The 17,954-nt window shown below is 39.1% G+C and overlaps 2 protein-coding genes and 1 long non-coding RNA gene across 11 annotated transcripts; 1 reads left to right on the top strand and 2 right to left on the bottom strand.

Moving 5' to 3' along the window:
- The first annotated feature begins 669 nt into the window (after positions 1-669).
- LOC123769215 (innexin inx2) lies at positions 670-8,254 on the top strand. 3 transcript variants are annotated; one of them, XM_045760246.2, is made up of 7 exons: positions 670-1,165; positions 3,415-3,632; positions 4,521-4,654; positions 4,780-4,942; positions 5,642-5,803; positions 6,811-6,924; positions 7,184-8,254. In XM_045760246.2, the coding sequence occupies exons 1-7, from the start codon at positions 1,021-1,023 to the stop codon at positions 7,376-7,378; spliced, it is 1,131 nt and encodes a 376-aa protein (XP_045616202.2). In that variant the 5' UTR covers positions 670-1,020; the 3' UTR covers positions 7,379-8,254. The 3 variants fall into 3 exon arrangements, with proteins under 3 accessions (XP_045616202.2, XP_069166082.1, XP_045616203.2); XM_069309981.1 differs by lacking the exon at positions 670-1,165 and adding an exon at positions 1,649-2,136; XM_045760247.2 differs by lacking the exon at positions 670-1,165 and adding an exon at positions 2,597-2,844.
- On the bottom strand, positions 3,525-4,869 carry LOC138355170 (uncharacterized). Its single transcript, XR_011223896.1, has 3 exons — positions 4,729-4,869; positions 4,472-4,613; positions 3,525-3,660 (listed from the first exon to the last, which is right to left on the bottom strand). It is a non-coding gene; the product is annotated as an uncharacterized lncRNA (long non-coding RNA).
- Positions 7,239-17,687, bottom strand: LOC123769211 (innexin inx3). 7 transcript variants are annotated; one of them, XR_006774229.2, is made up of 8 exons: positions 17,537-17,687; positions 14,982-15,235; positions 14,459-14,550; positions 13,907-14,037; positions 12,787-12,931; positions 12,272-12,490; positions 11,175-11,801; positions 7,239-7,373 (listed from the first exon to the last, which is right to left on the bottom strand). XR_006774229.2 is itself a non-coding variant. In XM_045760237.2 (7 exons), the coding sequence occupies exons 2-7, from the start codon at positions 15,232-15,234 to the stop codon at positions 11,475-11,477; spliced, it is 1,167 nt and encodes a 388-aa protein (XP_045616193.1). In that variant the 5' UTR covers position 15,235; positions 17,537-17,687; the 3' UTR covers positions 9,677-11,474. The 7 variants fall into 7 exon arrangements, 3 of the variants coding, with proteins under 3 accessions (XP_045616193.1, XP_069166078.1, XP_069166079.1); XR_006774221.2 differs by lacking the exon at positions 7,239-7,373 and adding an exon at positions 9,677-9,846 and having other exon boundaries at positions 9,931-11,801; XR_011223893.1 differs by lacking the exon at positions 7,239-7,373 and adding an exon at positions 9,677-9,846 and having other exon boundaries at positions 9,889-11,801.
- Between the last annotated feature and the right edge of the window lie 267 nt (positions 17,688-17,954).

Raw genomic sequence — 17,954 nt, forward strand, 5'->3', positions numbered from 1 at the left:
CAACCATTTTACAAATATACTTGTAAAACAAATTTTACAAATATACATTTGAAAAATTTTACATTTTTTATTTGTAAAACATTTTACAAATATACTTGGGAGAAACACGCTAACAATCCATTAACAATCTTCTGAAGTTACAATTGAAATAGCCTAAGTTATCTACCACAATGACTCAATACTCTCGAATGTTTTGATCTTAATTTATGCATTAATTCCTCTCCTTTTCCATCACAGCTTTATCAAGGGAACATTTCCTTGTTTAAACGTTTTAATTTATGCTAAAAGAAAACAAATTAAGTTTTTCATCAGACCTGAAAAAGCTAACCACAGTAATACATTATCATCATAATTTTGTCCCATAAAGAGGTGTTGCCTTCAGCAAAAAGAGCTGGTGGAATGGTTTACAATCAACATATTACTCTATATTCGCTAGTAAATAATAAAACAAACTAATAACTATAATAATAATAATAATAATAACCGAGTAAGTGGCCAATGTAGAAAACAGACACGAAAGAAAAAAATACAAACGGAATAAACATAAGAGAAATCAGTGCAGAGGTTACCATAGTGAAATCATGTCGCTAAGTGTCTGATTACCTGTACAATAGTACTGAAAATAATCCTTACCTGGTGATCCAGTCATCACTACACTTGAGATAATAGACCTGGAGATGTGCCGGTGATGAAGTGATATGGACAGTTTCGGTACATCAGCGGAGAGAGAAAGAGAGTTAGTCACGCCTAGCAAAATCCCAGCCTAGTTTACTCGTGATCCTGCCTAATGCCACACAGAAACTTAAGATAAACTATTTCTTAGCGCCACGCAGGAGCCTATCGTACTTTTCTATTACTTTGGTCTCACTTAAAACTAAAACTCAACATTATTCTAAGAAGACGTTACTTCGTTCATCATGTTTTGCTTAACTTGAGAAGTAAGACCTAAGAAAACAGAGAAAGTTTCAGGATTACTGTGCTGTTGCGAGTTGCTTCCTCACCACCAGAGACATCATCACGATGGCTTTCAAAGCTTTGACGAAAGTAAGAGTGAAGGTGGACGTGAAGCCGGTTATGGAGAACTTGGTGTTCCGTCTCCACTACCGCTACACCTACCTCATATACATGACGTCCGTGGTGCTCTCCACCTTACACGGTATTATTGGTAAGTGGCTTTGATTTGGTGCTGAGGTTTGGGCTTATCAACCTCTGAAGTGTTATTCGGGCCACCACAGTAGCCTATGATAATCCAGCAAGTATACTTTAGTCTTGATCATAGTAATTAAACTCAATACACCCCTCGGTGTAAATATACCACTTATCTTGGTAAGTAGAATATTGATTCTGTTTTCCCGCTGATGTTAGTATACACAATTATGAATTCTTCAAAAACAAGAGCCCTCTCCGTTCTTCATGCTCACCAAGTAACCTCTGGCACATTTGTCCAAAAAAATGGGGTGCCACAGGTCAATGCTAAACCCAACTTTGTTTCTCATAGAGATATCGTACAACTTCTTTATCCAGCAACCTTAAATTCAGGCTGTATGCTGATTATTGCGTGTTGTGGTGTTTCTTCCAGTTGATTAGGCCAACAAAACTTGGTCTAAATTGGACTATGTCTTCCAAGTGTAAGCTATGCAGAGTGAGACGACCCTGATGAGACTAAATGAGTTATAGAATGCTTGTTTTAGTGTCTTTGAGCGTTACATTGTACTTGAGTGCAGAGACTGGAATTTTAAGTAAAAGTGCCTCCCTCCGAATTCGCCGCAACCACCTGACGCTTCGATACAATTTACTGGTGACCAAGAAAAATAAAACTTTCACTCCTTCCCTTGCACAACCACCTAGAAGAACCATCAGTTCTATCACGACTGCTCCTGACTGGACACAAGTTTATTTTTTTAATCTGACGATTAAAAAAAATCGTGCCCTGGTAGCCTTTGCTCATCAAAGTCTGCACATTCTTAGTCTCAGTCCGGAAATGAGTCACACCGGAGGAGGAAGTCAAGCAGCACTTTAATGATATCCGACACTGATATCTCAGCTACCAGCACATACACCGATGACTCCAAGATTGGACATCGTCCCTCAGGTTTCATTTACCAAAATGGAGCGGACTTTGTGTTGATTCTGCAGGTAGAGTGGGCGTGTGTGGTGATTCTTCAGGTGAAGCGGGCTTATAAACCAAAGGTTTATCAATATTTTCTTGTACATATGTACATTTTGGTTACCTTCTTGGCTGGGTGTTACCACTATGGAATAAACTTCAGTTTCCAATTTGTTTTTACCCAATTCAGTAAAGCTGTATCTTTGGTATTATACATAAGCACTCATGGATTTTCAGTAGATAACATCGCATTATTCACCAACTTAAGTCCTTTCCGTCTAGATAAGAGCAAGCGCAATAAAACTCTGTAGCCTAATCCATCGGGGTAGTGTTGATTTTTAAATTAAAATCGATAAGATAAATAATTTTATATTCTTGACACATTACAATTTAGCGAGTAAGTTTAGTCTCAGCTAGCAGACTGGGGAGCTTGTGCTCTGTTAGTGATTGTCTCACCTAAGGGAACCAAACAAGATCTTAAAGTACTCTGAACGAGATAGTGACTATATCTAACCTACCCGAAGCAACTGGTAGATCTTGAAAAAAGTGGTTCTGTGGCAAAGTGTTAGTTCTCTAAAGTCAGGACACGACAATGGTTTTCAGAGCAGTATCGATTATTAAAGTGAAAGTGGAAGTGAAGCCAGTGGTGGAGAGCCTAGCCTTCCGTCTCCACTACCGCTACACTTATCTTTTATACATGCTAGCAACCCTTCTGTCTTCCTTGTATGACACCGTTGGTAAGTTGCTCTTCTCTTAGTTGTATGACACCGTTGGTTGGTTGCTCTTCTCTTCCTTGTGTGACACCGTTGGTAAGTTGCTCTTCTCTTCCTTGTATGACACCGTTGGTAAGTTAATGTCGTGTCTTTATATGCAGTTCCGCTATTGTGGGAAGTGAATGTTTACTGTATGTTTAATAATACTGAGATCACTAGCCAATCTTACGTGAATATTAGCCAAATAAATTATGTGACGTTATTAGAAAGAAAGACTAACCTCTAACAGCACAGTCTTCACTCTTAACCCCAATATTGGGGTTACGGTCCCAATCCTAATATTGAAGACCTCAATAATCACTGAATCATACCTTTCTCCTGGTTAATAAATGCCATATTTCACCTTCCTCACATGTCTTCTCCGTTTATTATCTCAAGAAAAATACCTGATCACTATAGCCTCTTCCACTTCGGAAAGTCTCAAAGAGTATAAATATGTTCTGTTCTCTGAAAGCTTCGAAATTTGATACAAATTCTGAATGCCAGAAGCAGGGGAGAAAATGCTAACAGATTCCTCCACCGTATCATCCAAAGGCAAGAAGATTGACTGTATGAGTGGGGTACCTTCGCCGTCCTTCGGGAAGGTGGTCAACAACTACTGCTTCATCATGGGTACTTTCACCGTGGACCGGCTCCATGGGGTCAAGGTGGGGGTCGACGCCCCCCATCCCGGCGTGGGACCCCACAAATCAGAAGAAGCAATCACCTTCCACACTTATTATCAATGGGTACCTTTCGTGCTCTTTTTCCAGGTAATTACTTGTTAAAGATATGTATTACCTGTAACCAAATATGTAACTGATTTAACTCCATCTAATGGAGATATATATATATATGTAGTATCGTATCCTGTATAATATTCTGTTTGTAAATGTTTCAAATTTTAAATATGTAGCTTGACAATGGCTTCATTCTCGCATATTTTGTATGCGAGAATGTTTTGTATCTCCTACGTGAATTAGTGTATACTTTATGTATGTTACAAGTCGTGCCTAAACCTACATTGCCTGGCACATAGAAAAAACACAATGCCCCCTGCTGAGTTGTAAAACTGAGCTGTGGGATTTCTAAAGCTGCAAACAAGTCAGAAGTCTTCTAAGAATAGTTTGTTTATTTATAACAATGGATCACTATAGTAAATAATTTTCATATTTCTTGCTGTACTCGAGACAATATGCATTTGCACATGCTGGTAGATAAGATCGTGACTACCATATAGTTATGCAGGCGATGAGTCACAATAACGTGGCTGAAGTATGTTGACCAGACCACACACTAGAAATTGAAGAGACGACGACGTTTCGGTCCGTCCTGGACCAATCGACTTGAGAATGGTCCAGGACGGACCGAAACGTCGTCGTCTCTTCAATTTCTAGTGTGTGGTCTGGTCTACCATATAGTTAGTGGAACCTCTGATAATACTACCATGTTCTTTATATTTTTGTCAATCATTTATGGTGGAAATACAGATTTGCCATTTATTTATCTATTTATTCAATTTATTTGTAGTCCATTTATTAAATTGTCATTTATTTCCGAAAACATTTCTTCCATTCCTGATGACAAATAATGTTCATATTAAAAATCTTACATTGGTTTTAGTATTTCCATGGCTTCTTGGGACTGTGTTTTATACCCAGGGCGTGATGTTCTACCTGCCCCACTGGCTGTGGAAGGCTTGGGAGGGCGGCCTCTTCAAACAGGCTATTCAGGACCTCGCTATCCGAGACTATCTGGGAAAAAACCTCAAAAACTACGTCAATCGGAAAGATATGTAAGAAAATTTCATTAATAAGTGTTCACTACTATTTTTTAATATATTTTCGTCAATCATCAATTGTCACATACTTCAGCATTTATCCATGGAACACTTGGAGATTTTTCGTTATTATTCTGAAGGTTTCGCACCTTGTCGAAGTACGTGATTCACCACATGGACAGACACACAACATGGGCGCACAAGTTCTTCTTCTGTGAATTCCTCAACCTGGGCGTGGTGATAGCGACTCTCTTCTTCACTGACTGGTTCCTGGGCGGCGAGTTTCTCACATACGGCTCCAACGTAAGTTTTTCCCTTGTAGTTAGTTTATTTAACGTCTTACGTATATTGCTGTGATCCATTACTAATGTCTGGGATAATAGGTTGTGACATCGAACTGTTTGTCTCACTCTTACTGTAGACTCGGGACTTCTACAGATTCTCCAGGCAAAAAAAAATTGTCTCATTAGATGTTTTCTATAAAAAATTTAGCTTCAACTTGTGTCAGGTGTCGCAGAAGGAATCGTTAAGCAGTCATGTGTTGGTGGTCAAATGAAAGCATCATGTGCTTTCCCTGACAACAGATGTAAAACCAACTCGTAGTTTTCCATGATCTTCAGCTCGATATAAATATAAATATCAAGTGAATTATACAATTAACTGTTTGATTCATATATTTAAAGAAAACAATGAGATTCTCTCTATTAAGGGAACAATCCACCCTTCAGTAAATAGGTTCTGCCCGAAACGCTGTGCGTACTAGTGGCTTTAGAAGATTGTAAATACTATCCTATTTATCCTCATAATCCCAATGTACCTTCTTGTATATAAATAAATAAATAAATAAATAAATAGGTACTTGGAGTTAGGCGACTGTTGTGGGTTACATCCTAGGTAAGAACAGTCTTTAGGCTTATCTAGGGACTAACATAAGCCTACAAGGCTTCTTGTCCCCTGTCCATGGAAATCCAAACCAAATTTTCGCCTTTTTTTCGTGGACAGGTGTTTGCTGTATCTGGGATGGACCCAGAGAACCGGACGGACCCGATGTCCTTCGTCTTCCCCAAGATGGCTAAATGCACCTTCAGGAGCTTCGGAGCTTCAGGAACCATCCAGGTGCGAGACGTCATGTGTCTCATCGCTACTAACATCATCAACGAGAAGGTCAGTCACCACTCCTTCACATTTCTTGTTCATAATACGTCTTGATAGGTATCTAGGACCTAGTAACGTATTCTTAAGCCTTATGCTCTGATAGTTTATCCCTATGTGAACCGTATTTCTGTCACTGGATCTATATTTGAAATGCTCAGAGTACAGTACATACATGTTGACCAAACCACACACTAGAAAGTGAAGGGATGACGACGTTTCGATCCGTCCTGGACTATTCTCAAATCGATTGTGAATGGTCCAGGACGGACCGAAACGTCGTCGTCCCTTCACTTTCTAGTGTGTGGTTTGGTCAACATATTTCAGCCACGTTATTGTGACTCCTCGTCTGCACACTACATATACATGTTGTGCCTTTTAAAATGTATCCTTACTTAATCTTCTACAAAAAAAAACTTTCATTAAAGCTTTTCATATCAGGATTTATTAATTTCACTTTGTGTTTATATTAATTCTACATTGCTATCTTCTAACCGTAACCAACGCCCCTTCAAATGTGATTTAGACAGGAAGAACATTCCGCCATTCTTCGCCTTTCGATGTTCATTGACTTTTTCTACACATATAACCTACATAGTTTTTATCCAATCATATATCGTCGTCCCTAAAACTTAAAAAAAATCCTGGAAGCTGGAATAAAATCATTAAGTAAATATATTACTAAGTAAATGTCTCTTCAAATGCTCTAAATAATTATTTAAAAAGAATGCGTTGAATGGATACAGGTAATTTTGTGCATAAAAGGGTTCACCAACATATTTTATATTAAGACCCATCTAACCTAACGTAGAATACCCAAAATTCAGCTTACCTTAAGAATATTTGCAGTTTTATCAGTTACCAACCGAGTTATTTATGCTGGCAACTGTCCAACGTATTCATCTTGCGTCGATTTCATGTCTGAAGTTGAGACCATCAGGTGTCTCTGATAAGAGCACGTGACGTCAAGCAGCTGTCTTCAAGTGTGAATGCATGACTCATTCCCATGTCCCTGGTAGATCTACATCTTCCTGTGGGTGTGGCTGGTGCTGCTGACCACCGTCACCTCTCTCTGGCTGGTCTTCCGCCTCCTCACCATCTTCATTCCATGGCTCAGATATTTTATCTTGAGGGTAAGGCGACTCTTGTTTCTCAAGTGTTTCCTCACGGAGGTAAGGTGACTTGTTCCTCATACACTTTCTCCTGAACGTTGGGTGGCTGGTGCTTCTCATATACTTTCTCCTGGAAGAGCCTTTAAGTAAAAAAGTTTTCAATCCAGTAAATTAACTCATTTTCTCTCATGTTTCAACCTGAGCAACGCCGTATTTGTTCTGTTTATGTTGCATTCTCAGTGTTAATTTATTTCCCTTCTGTACCTTGCGGTGGTGGTAGATGCACACGAACGAGGCAGCGAGAGTACAAGTTAGTCGCGTGATGAAGGAGGTCTCCCTCAGCCAGTGGTTCCTCCTCCTCAGTCTGGCTCATAACATGGAGTCCAGCATCTTCAGCGAGTTCCTCATCCACTTCGATAACGAGCTGGAAACATCCTCCAACCCTAAAATCCTCCGCAACAGCGAGGAGTCTTGAAATTGAAATAGCGTCTTCAGGAAGTTTCTCATTCGCTTCGCTATAGCGAGTGTTTACGAATGCATGAACTGTATTATAGACTACGCTTTTTTTCTTGTGACAAATATTGCCTTATTTTTTACTGATGATGCTGTATTGTTTACGGATTTATGCGTCTTAATGACTCAAGTTAATTATGTTGGGGATATACTCTACGTATATTCCTTGTCATATAACAATTTGATAAAAATACTTTCATCAACATTAAATTCGAAGAAAATGTTTACAAATATTATCAGTTTACTGAGATACTGTTCATAGCTTAGGCTTTATATCTCGTTACTAAATGTTAACGTCAATTTTAAGTAAGCTAGCTGTAGTATACAGATGCCAAGGACACGTAGTATTTAAAACTATCTGTTTGTCTGCTGATAATAAGAGTCTCTTTTTTTGGTGTCAAGTACTGATGACAAATGATAGAGAAACAGAAGTCGAGTGTGTACAAAGATTCACAGTTGCGTACGAGACTCGTCTATATGGGATCAAGGCGAGCTGATGTACCTCTGGGGAATACCATTAATTAAAATTAATCGTTAAAAATAATGTAAGATGGTTCCCTTTGCAATATATATTCCTTCACGTGGTATGTTTTGTTTTCCATGTTTCTCATCTAGTAACAAGGATAGTACTTTAGTACTTGCGATTATATTCGTAGGTTTTTATGTTCTGCATATTTATATTTTTTGTTATGGAAGATACGACTTGTAGTTAGAGCAGTTATATAGTGGCTCATGTTATCACTAAGACCATTCCTGTTATCGTCCTTATCAATGTTATCAGTGTGCATACGACCTGTTCTCCAATAAAGGAATTCTGTTTATAAAGCTACTGTGAGTACTTAAATGTTTTTTTTAACCGCTCTTAAACAAATTGTTTAACAAATTGTTAAACAAACAGTTGTTACAGAGCAAAATTTTAATTTAGAAATTTGAACGCTAGTAAATATTACGAAAATTAATTTTAGAAGAGATATTACGCAATGCGATCAAAACAAAAATACGCGCTCTGGGAAAGGTAAGATAATTGACGAATATTATTCAAATCAACACCATCAAAATAAGACATTTCCGTGACTAACATTCGCGCGTAAACACACATCATTTTTGGCCACCCATCTTATATTTTTTTTTCCAGGAGAGATCAATTATATGCAGAAAGGCTCTGAAGTATTTGTGGCGTTATTATATTGTATTACATATCACCTAATTAAACAGTTATTTTATTGCTCTCGGCCTAAAATATAACATGCCATTTCTGTTCCGTTGGTCTGCCATTGTGCCTACGATGCCTTGGGCCAGATTCACGAAAGCACTTACGCAAGCAATTACGAACGTGTACATCTTTCCTCAATCTTTGACGGCTTTGGTTACATTTATTAAACAGTTTACAAGCATGAAAACTTCCCACTCAACTGTTGTTATTGTTATAAACAGCCTCCTGGTGCTTCGGAGCTCATTAACTGTTTAATAATTGGAAACAAAGCCGCCAAAGATTGAGAAAAGATGTACAGGTTCGTAAGTGCTTGTGTAAGTGCTTTCGTGAATCTGGCCCGAGGTGTCTTTTGCGTGGTAGTTACACAGTTACATTTTTACAAAGTTACGTGTTACAAAGCCTGTAAGTTACGTTTTGAGACCTGGAAGACGTCATGACCATACATAAGAAGCGATTTGTTCGATGTAGTTACCAACCACACTTCTGGTTCAAAAATGCAAAGTTCCAGATAAACAAATAATGAAAGTTCTTACAATCAAGTGAATACCAATTAAGATACTCCATACAACAATTTAACTGTTGAGGTATGTATCATTTTTATGTTGACAGCTTGTCCCATGGCTAAATTATCTCCAGAGCAAGTGCTACCAAGTCAAACTCTTATCTTCTCGCCACTGTTACCACATTCAGCCATGACAATACCCAGATCTCATGTGTATGCACGTGATCATATCGTGCTTACAGAGGTTCCCCATGTGTGTGTGTGTGTGTGTGTGTGTGTGTGTGCTACATTTAGCATGTTGCGTTATGTTTATCTAACATTGCTGCGCGTTTTTCAACTGTGTCCTCCCCTTCCTACCTACTCTGGCTATCCCCACTTGACACAGTCCCAAACATTTACCTACATGCTTCATATTATTACCTTAGTTTGGTAGCCAGGCTTATTCTTTCTGTTTCTAATAAAGCTTTATAAATGCTCCATTATGTCTAATAATAAACAAAGCTGGTGATCGTTGAGGGGACAAGAGATTAATAAACTTAAAAAAAAATGGTTATTATTTTTTAATAATCAATATTAACAAAATAATGTTGCTCTCCTAACTTAAGAATGTAAGAAAATGAACAAAACCTGTTCTAACTGCATGTTATTCTTTCGTAACATATTGTAATACTAACGTTAAGTATTGCTTGTATAGGTACATGTGGTATCTATACACCTGTAGTATCTTTACATGTGGTATCATATGGTATCTATACACCTGTAGTATCTATACATGTGGTATCATGTGGTATCTATACACCTGTAGTATCTATACATGTGGTATCATGTGGTATCTATACACCTGTAGCAACCCATCCTCCAAAACTATTGTATATACTGTATATAGGAAATAAGGGGGTGGTTATGTATTCACATTCTGCACAGTTGTACCAAATTAAGTCAACATTCTCTATTAATTTCGACGACAATCGGAAAGCCACAATTTAAAAGTACATAATGGGGCCTATTATTGGTGCAATAATCTTATTTGACTACAGTCGCCATATGTACTATTATTTTGTAGGGTGGTTTGCCACGTTCTGATGTATAATTTGTAGTTTGATTTACAGTAAACATTTAAATACAAATAATATACATTTCATGTTGTATTTACATTCATTTATACACTCAATATTTCAAATAAAAAAATGTTATTTGGATTTTTGAATGAATGGTAGTACTTGACAGAATAGCTATTTTCAAGATACAAATTTTGTTTTGATATGTAAAACTAACTAAAACAACAATTTGTGAAAATTCATGTGCTGTTTTGAGTAAATAACATTTTTTTTAATTTTTAATAACTCAATATATATATACAAATAAATTTGTCCGATGTCCATGTCAAATAATCCGCAATCCACAATATTGTGAACGTAAATACTTCAACCACTTCGAGTATCAGGGCGCGAACTCCGTCGCTGGAAGATGTAAGTGCATCACTTTATCCACCAAGCCAGTCTGCTCACATTACAAAAGAAACCAGATTGACAACCACAAGTTCCCGTTGTCGCGCTCCAGGAACTGTTTACAACTTAGGTAACAGACTGGTTATTATCATGCGCCTTCTCTAAGGAGGTCTTCTGTTATCTGGCTGGAAAAACGACGGCCTCGTATCTTGCGGACTCGGTCTTTTAACTCCGATGGCTTAAGCAAACTAAATATTTATACTTAAAATGTTATGGATTGCAGTTCATGATCATTTAACGTGTGACGCATTATCGCCAGTGCTCCAGGGATCGTAACACTTAGGTTGGGTTACATATGATATTGTGGATACGCATAGGACTTCTATTGCCAGTCTTTACAGACACGAAGTACCAAGATGCTAGTGTCCCTGTTGACACACAACTGTTCTATGCCACCTTTCATGTCATATCACGTTACTGACAGCAATGGACAAGAGGAACAAGAACAACCTCTTAAAAATGAGGCAACAGGACAAACAGACAGGTGGAAATTGGAAACTTATCAAGTCCAAGAAATGTGAGAAAATTCTCTTACCTTGTACAGGTGTTCAACAAGTGGATTGTACCGAAAGGAGGAGTAGAAGCCATTTCCATCCATATCTTAAAAAAAGTGAAATGCTCCAGGTACGACTAGGCTAGTTAGTAGGCGGGTCTTAACAGCTAGGTCTCATTCCTCGTCGTCACTGTTAGGTAATCACCGTTAGATGAGTACCATCCCTTCCATCTGGGATCCCTGAAAGTGAAGAATCTTAAACCTTCCGAAATATTTCCTCTGAATTCTGCGAGGTTAAGAATACTGGTATGCGAGGCTACATGAAATTTCCAGCACTGGTTCCTACTGATTGGAGTCCGCTGCTAGCCCAATATGACGTTTGCGGGTGATCATATCTGGATTATTGGAGAAGTTATTGGTGCGATAGTTTAGTAGTGGCGGGGCGCTAGGGGTGTAAGCCTCCTCCGAGGCCTCGACTACGCCCTGCATCACGTCCCTGAAACTGAAGATGTCTAGGTTTTTTCCGATGCTAAGGACGAGGCAGAAGTCACCCAAGTGCATGTTGCGGATGGCATTCTCCATCCGCGGGCAGAAATTCTTCTGGGCCAAGCGTTGCAGCAGGCGAACCCGCACTGTTGGGCTGTTAAATATGACTAGCTGCCACACCACCTGTTGAGGAGGAAGATGTTATAATACCGAGGTGCTTGATAAGGGAGTTGGTAGGAAATACGGGAAGATGCACCATGGATGTCGACGAATATTAATTTGAAATGTTGTAAAAATTATTTCTATCACACAGAGATCACACTAACGTGATGCATCAAATGAACAAATCCACAAGGGTTCGAATCCTCGTCACGGCCCTTGGGGATTTGTTCATTATTTCTATATTTATTTTAGTTTAGGTGCTGGCCTCAAGACTGTCAACCTCACAGGTTCTTAAGAGCCACCACTGGTTACTGATCAAGCTACGAGTTTACTTTGGTCCTGAACAAAGCTCAAGGCGAGTAAACATTTTATATACAAAGTACAGAATACACTCACCGGTTTATATACACTTTTTGTATTTAGATTAACTGAAAACAAATGCAGAATAAAAGCGCCAACAAGCTCAAGAAAGCTTGTAAGCTCTCTCTTACCTGGAGGATAGTGATGATTGTCAAAATGATGAACCAGAACCACATCACCAGGTAGATCTTCTCGTTGATAATGTTCTGGGGGAGGACGCAGAGAACATCCTTCTTCTCAATTTCCCCAGAGGCCCCGAAGAGGTGGAAGATGCACTTGGTCATCCTTGGGAATGTCTCCATGAGAGCGTCGTTCCTTTTGGTGTCGTCGGAGGTCAAGAACGAGATCACCTGAAAGCCAAATTCAACATAATTTCGTTAAAGACAAAACCAAAAATATATATATATCCATCGTCCGTTTATGTAGCAAAAAAAAACCTTCAAAGTCAACCATAAGCACTTCAGAAATAACCAGTACTAAAGAGCAGGCAAGCAAAGAATGACATATAATGAATGCTAAGGAAGAGAAACAGCTTACCCATAAAGTTTACATTAGGCTCCATCTTAAGAGTTTTATTCTGATAGTTGAGGCTTCGAAAATTCAAAAGGTCGCCGTCTGATACTCTAAACACGCCATCTGAACTCACCTTAATCCCGTACTTCATGAAGAATCCCCCAAGGAACCGGTTCATGAGGAACATCTGTCCCACCACATTCACCAGGTTGAGCACCTCACACACGAAGTACAAGACGGAGTACCTCATATTGAGGCCCCATGAGTCCTTCAGGTATCTGAGGGTGCAGGAGCAGAGACAACATATTAACGTCAAACATTAAGATAGTATTTTTAGTTCCACAAAAATGGCCGAAAAGCTAAATTAAAAAAAATATATAATAAAATAGAAAAGCTGTAAAGTAATTATGATGTGAAACTTTCCACAAAACTCATACTGGAGACTTGGATTTAGCAATATCAAGGTTGTCGCAAACATTCCAAACATGTATTTCCATCAAAATTCCTGCACAACGGAAAAGTATCTTCTTAACTAAATAAAGTTTTGAAGTAAAACTAAACAAGCAAGTTCTTGTAGGTAAGAAAGCTTTGTGGCTTAACTAGATAGGCGGTGGAATTCATCACTAGCTTAAACAGGAATTTTAATCTCACTGGAAAGTCGAAAATTAAGAGCTTTTCAGTCCATCCTGGACCATTATAAAGTCCCACACAACTTTATTATGATCCAAGACGGATATATATAAATTTAATAATTTCCCCATGTATTGTAAATATAATCATATTTGTATAATGTATATGTAAATATAATCATATTTTTATAATGTAAATATAATAATTATTGTAAATATAATCCAAAATTGTAAATCATGTAAAGGAAAATAAGTATAACATTTAGGGGTTTAAAGTTCATACTCTGTGATAATATGAAACACTTGTTTACTGATAATTATACTACTGTATATGTAATGTAGTATCGCTTTGTAAATTTATTATATATGATTTATACTGTATTTTATTAAATAAAGATAAAGAAAAATTCTTCATTTTTATATTTGTTGGCTGGTTGCCTAATCTTCAACCAGGTTATTGTGACTCGCCATCTACATATTATCTCTGGAAACTGGCTTTAAGGTTTAAAGCGATTGTTTTCACTTAAACGAGGCAAATGATTTTATTTCTAATTTTACTCATAATTACCTTACATTTCAATATTCTGCTTACTTCAATTGCTTCAATTATATATGATTGCTTACTTGATAATATTAACTTTCTTCTTGGCGGCATCTTCGTCAAAGAGGCTCTTGTTAAGATCCTGAAGCAGGAGGTCCACCTGCTTGCCCTCCCAGTTCTTCCATATGAGGTGAGGCAGGTAGAAGAGGCACCCCTGTACACCAGTCACGCAATAAAGTGTTTTAGAACCCATTTAAATAATTAAAATGTATAACTATTTTAGCATCTAATTACTTAGTATGCGCAGAGCGATATTAATTTAAGTAACATTAATTTTTTTAAGATACATTCTTAAACCATTGTTTTGTGCTGATCTTAAGGCCTGTCATCCTCTGGAGTGATATAACAGCAGTTGTGGTAAAATAATTTGAGTCTTGAAAATATATTCATGAACTGAACACATACTAATGTCGGAGTAATTCTATTGAACATGCACTGAGGTGGCTGTGGTAATTGTCGTAATGTATTTACGTCATAGAGCTCCTAATGAGTTCAGTGGTGATATATTTTAAGTAAATATTTATTTTTAAATTATTTATTTTTAAAGTGAACATTTGAACACCTTGACAACAGACCTGGAGGAAAAGGACTACTGGAACCCACTGGTAGTAGGCGTGAAACCGCCTCTGGTGAAATTTAGGCTTGTAAGTTCCTAATCCCATAAGTGCTGCAGAGAAAAAATTAACAATACTAACTTAATTGAAGATATGAATGAATGTTACATAATACATATTATATTAGGCCTATGCAAAATGTACTTGTTCGATCCAGTTCGGAGTCTTGCTTATTGATAACGCTATCCTCAGATTGGCTATGGTATTCTTCGAAATGTTGTGAGAAATATAAATTGAGGAAAGAAAAACAGAAAGAAATATGGCACGTTATATGAATAATTGAAAGATAAAGAAGCTGATTAATGTGAAAGAGTCGTTAAATGAACAAATCCACAAGGGCCGTGACGAGGATTCGAACCTGCGTCCGGGAGCATCCCAGAATCCGAATCCTCGTAACGGCCCTTGTGGATTTGTTCATTTGATGCATCACGTTATTATGATCTCTGTGTGTGAGAGTCATTAATTTGTAATCAAGTATACTTACGGCCGGTGGAATTAATGGTGAAGGTGGAGGAGATCCAGCAGTAAGTGGTGATGGGCTTGGGCGCGTCTTCCTGCCCGACCAAACACTGGATGGCGTCTCCTATGTAATCGGAAGCGACGACTAGAGCGCAGCTGATGAAGAGGAAGGCGGTCGTCCAGTGGTAGTGGAGGCGGAAGACCTGGCTGTCGACGAGGGTGCGGGAGTACCGCACCTTCACCAGCCCAGCCAGAGCCCCCAACACCGGTAGAACCATCCTGAAGGTGTAAGAGCCTTAAAGATTACAGACACCTCAACTTTCAAGCTTCGTAGCATCTTCAACACTTATTGAGCCCTTGAACAAGCTTTATTCAGCACTTTAACAAGCTTATTGAGCTCTTGAACAAGTTTACTGAGCTTTTGAACAAACATTCTGAAATCTTGAACATGCTTAATGAACTCTTGAACACGCCTATTGAGCTTTTGAACACAGCTATTGAGCTCTTCAACAAGCTCACTAAGTTCTTGAACACAGCACTAAGGAATCATTGACGGAAGTTCGCACTAATTTATTTTACTTGTAGGATATGACAACGAACATGAACGACGACAGCGAGTTGTTTAGTTGTGTCATACTTTAAATATTGAAACAAAAGAAAGAAAGAAGGAAGGCTCTTCTTGCAAGCGCTTGCTTAGCATGTTAGCTGCTGGTCAAGAGCTTCCCAAATAAAATAAAAAAAAAAATTGCCAGACTATACAGCCTTCTAAATTAATAAATAAACAAACCATCAAAACCTGTATAAAGTACAATAACAATGATCAAATCACTATGTTGACTGGAAGGTGGTTAGCGACACCATCAACCATCTCACTATCACTCATGCGGGAGTCATACACAGTACATATCTTAAAATATATTCATTTTAATCGTTTACCTATTGTCAATACAGCAAGTTTATACTGTAAGGCTTATCAAGGGGAGTTTTCCCATCGACGCAATTCGCGCCATTCGAGCAATTCCCAGGTACTTATTTACCGCATTGAAGAGCCCGCCGGCGGGAGTACTGCCTCCTGTGGATCATAGTACAAGATTCAAGACAGATTCTTGCCTCTCAAGAATTTGGCCAGACTCCTGTGCAGGGACGCCACTGTGCTGCCCCGTAGGGGGCAGATAAGGTAAGATAAATGATCAGGCGAAAGCACTAAGCCATTACAACTGTATAACACTTGGAAGGGATATGAGAATAAGGAACTAGGCTAGGCCGGAGGAGAGGAATGGTGGACAACCCACGTTTACTCAGATAACAGCGTTCTCACTGCGTCAATATAATAATTCATTCATTGTGTCGGGGGGACAGGAACCCAGGATATATATACAGTTCGCCCAGGGTCGAATTACTGACCCCGCTCAAGATGTAACCCCATAACAAACTGACTTAACTCCTAGGTACCTAATTTACTGCTAGACGGAGAGGAGCATGAGGTAAAAGGAAACGCGCCCAACCATTTCTGTGCCGCCCGGGATTCGAACACGGAATTCTCGATTGTGAGTCGAGAACGAACCCAACTGTACTATCGGGAGCCACAAGACGCCATTACCACACAATGGCGTCGCCGCTACTGGGTTAAGGTATGAAGAATAATATATGCAAGGAATCCTCACCTTGAATTTGGGATCTTCTCTCTGGTGGCCCCAAAGGCGATTGATGTGTTGACCAGCGAGGTCTGGTCAACGGCTGGGTCCTAATCCCCTAGTATTCCGGAGAGTAAGTGAAATTCCTGCTCCTAGGATCAGCGTGGGTTGTCTACTGCTGCTGGGGGACCTGCGCGGATACTAGTCGCTTCGTACACACAACGATTGGCCTACGGATTCTGAAATCTGCCTAACCTAATTCAACCTAACCTAACCCACCTTAGCCCAATACAGTTTAACCTAGGATAAGCCCATCTTAGCCTAATTATTCATATGGTTTTAACACACAGAAAACGAGTTTTGTCTAATCGTCGTATGTACGAAATGATCATCCTCTCCCTCTCCTCCCCGCAGTTTGATCGTCCTTAAACGTTTAGATATTACTCGGTAGCAGCAACAGACTCCTTAGTGATTATGACTCCACCGGGCAGGTGCTGTAATTCGCCTTCTAAATCATCTGCAACTTATTCTGGAGGTCCCGTTCCAACTCGCTCTATAAACTGTATATCGTTGAAATTGATACTGAATTCGAGACCCATGGATTTATGCGTTATCCAGCACAATAAATGTAAAATCTGTCTGTCTGGTATAAGATTTGTAGCGTAGTTCTCACTACTGTCGGCTCACAACCGTAATTATCCTGGGTTTGATTCCCGGTCTAACAGAGACGTCTAGACCCGTTCTCTTACACCCTATGTTTCTGTTCACCTAACAATAAACAGGCACCTGGGAGTTAGTCATTTGTTGTGGCTTGCAGCCTGCCGAAGGTCAGACGCTGGCAGTGGTGGACCTCGATAAGTTTAGCAGGCTTCCTGTCCCGAACAAAGGTATGCCAAATAATCTAAATTTGACAATTGATATATATAATTTGTCAACACTGGCCTACCTTGATGTCTTTTTGAGAGTCCACGGATGGAAACGGGATGTTGAAAGGGTCTATAGCACTTCACCGTTTCTGGAGGGTCTTTGTCTAGTGTCAGGAGAAGTGGCACTGGATGGCACCACACAGGCGACCAGTGGCCCCCGAGTCCTACGTCATAAATTTCCATGAAAACGGGAAACCATGTTGGGACAGAACCACTTTTCCCATGAGCCTCCGGATCTCTGTTTGAGAAGCTGTGTACAAAGAAGCTACAGTTTCATTTAGTTTTCTCGCGCGAATTTCCTCAATGTTCAGGTATCCAAGAGATCTCAAGAATATTATACATGGTTTAACTGAGAAATAACTTAATTAGCACCGTACGGCAACGTGTGAAGCGAGCATAAACGTCATATCCTGAGTGATTATGCTGGTCTTCCCTAGA

Source organism: Procambarus clarkii, chromosome 66, assembly GCF_040958095.1.
Source record: "Procambarus clarkii isolate CNS0578487 chromosome 66, FALCON_Pclarkii_2.0, whole genome shotgun sequence".
In the NCBI taxonomy this organism is placed as follows: Eukaryota; Metazoa; Arthropoda; class Malacostraca; order Decapoda; family Cambaridae; genus Procambarus; species Procambarus clarkii.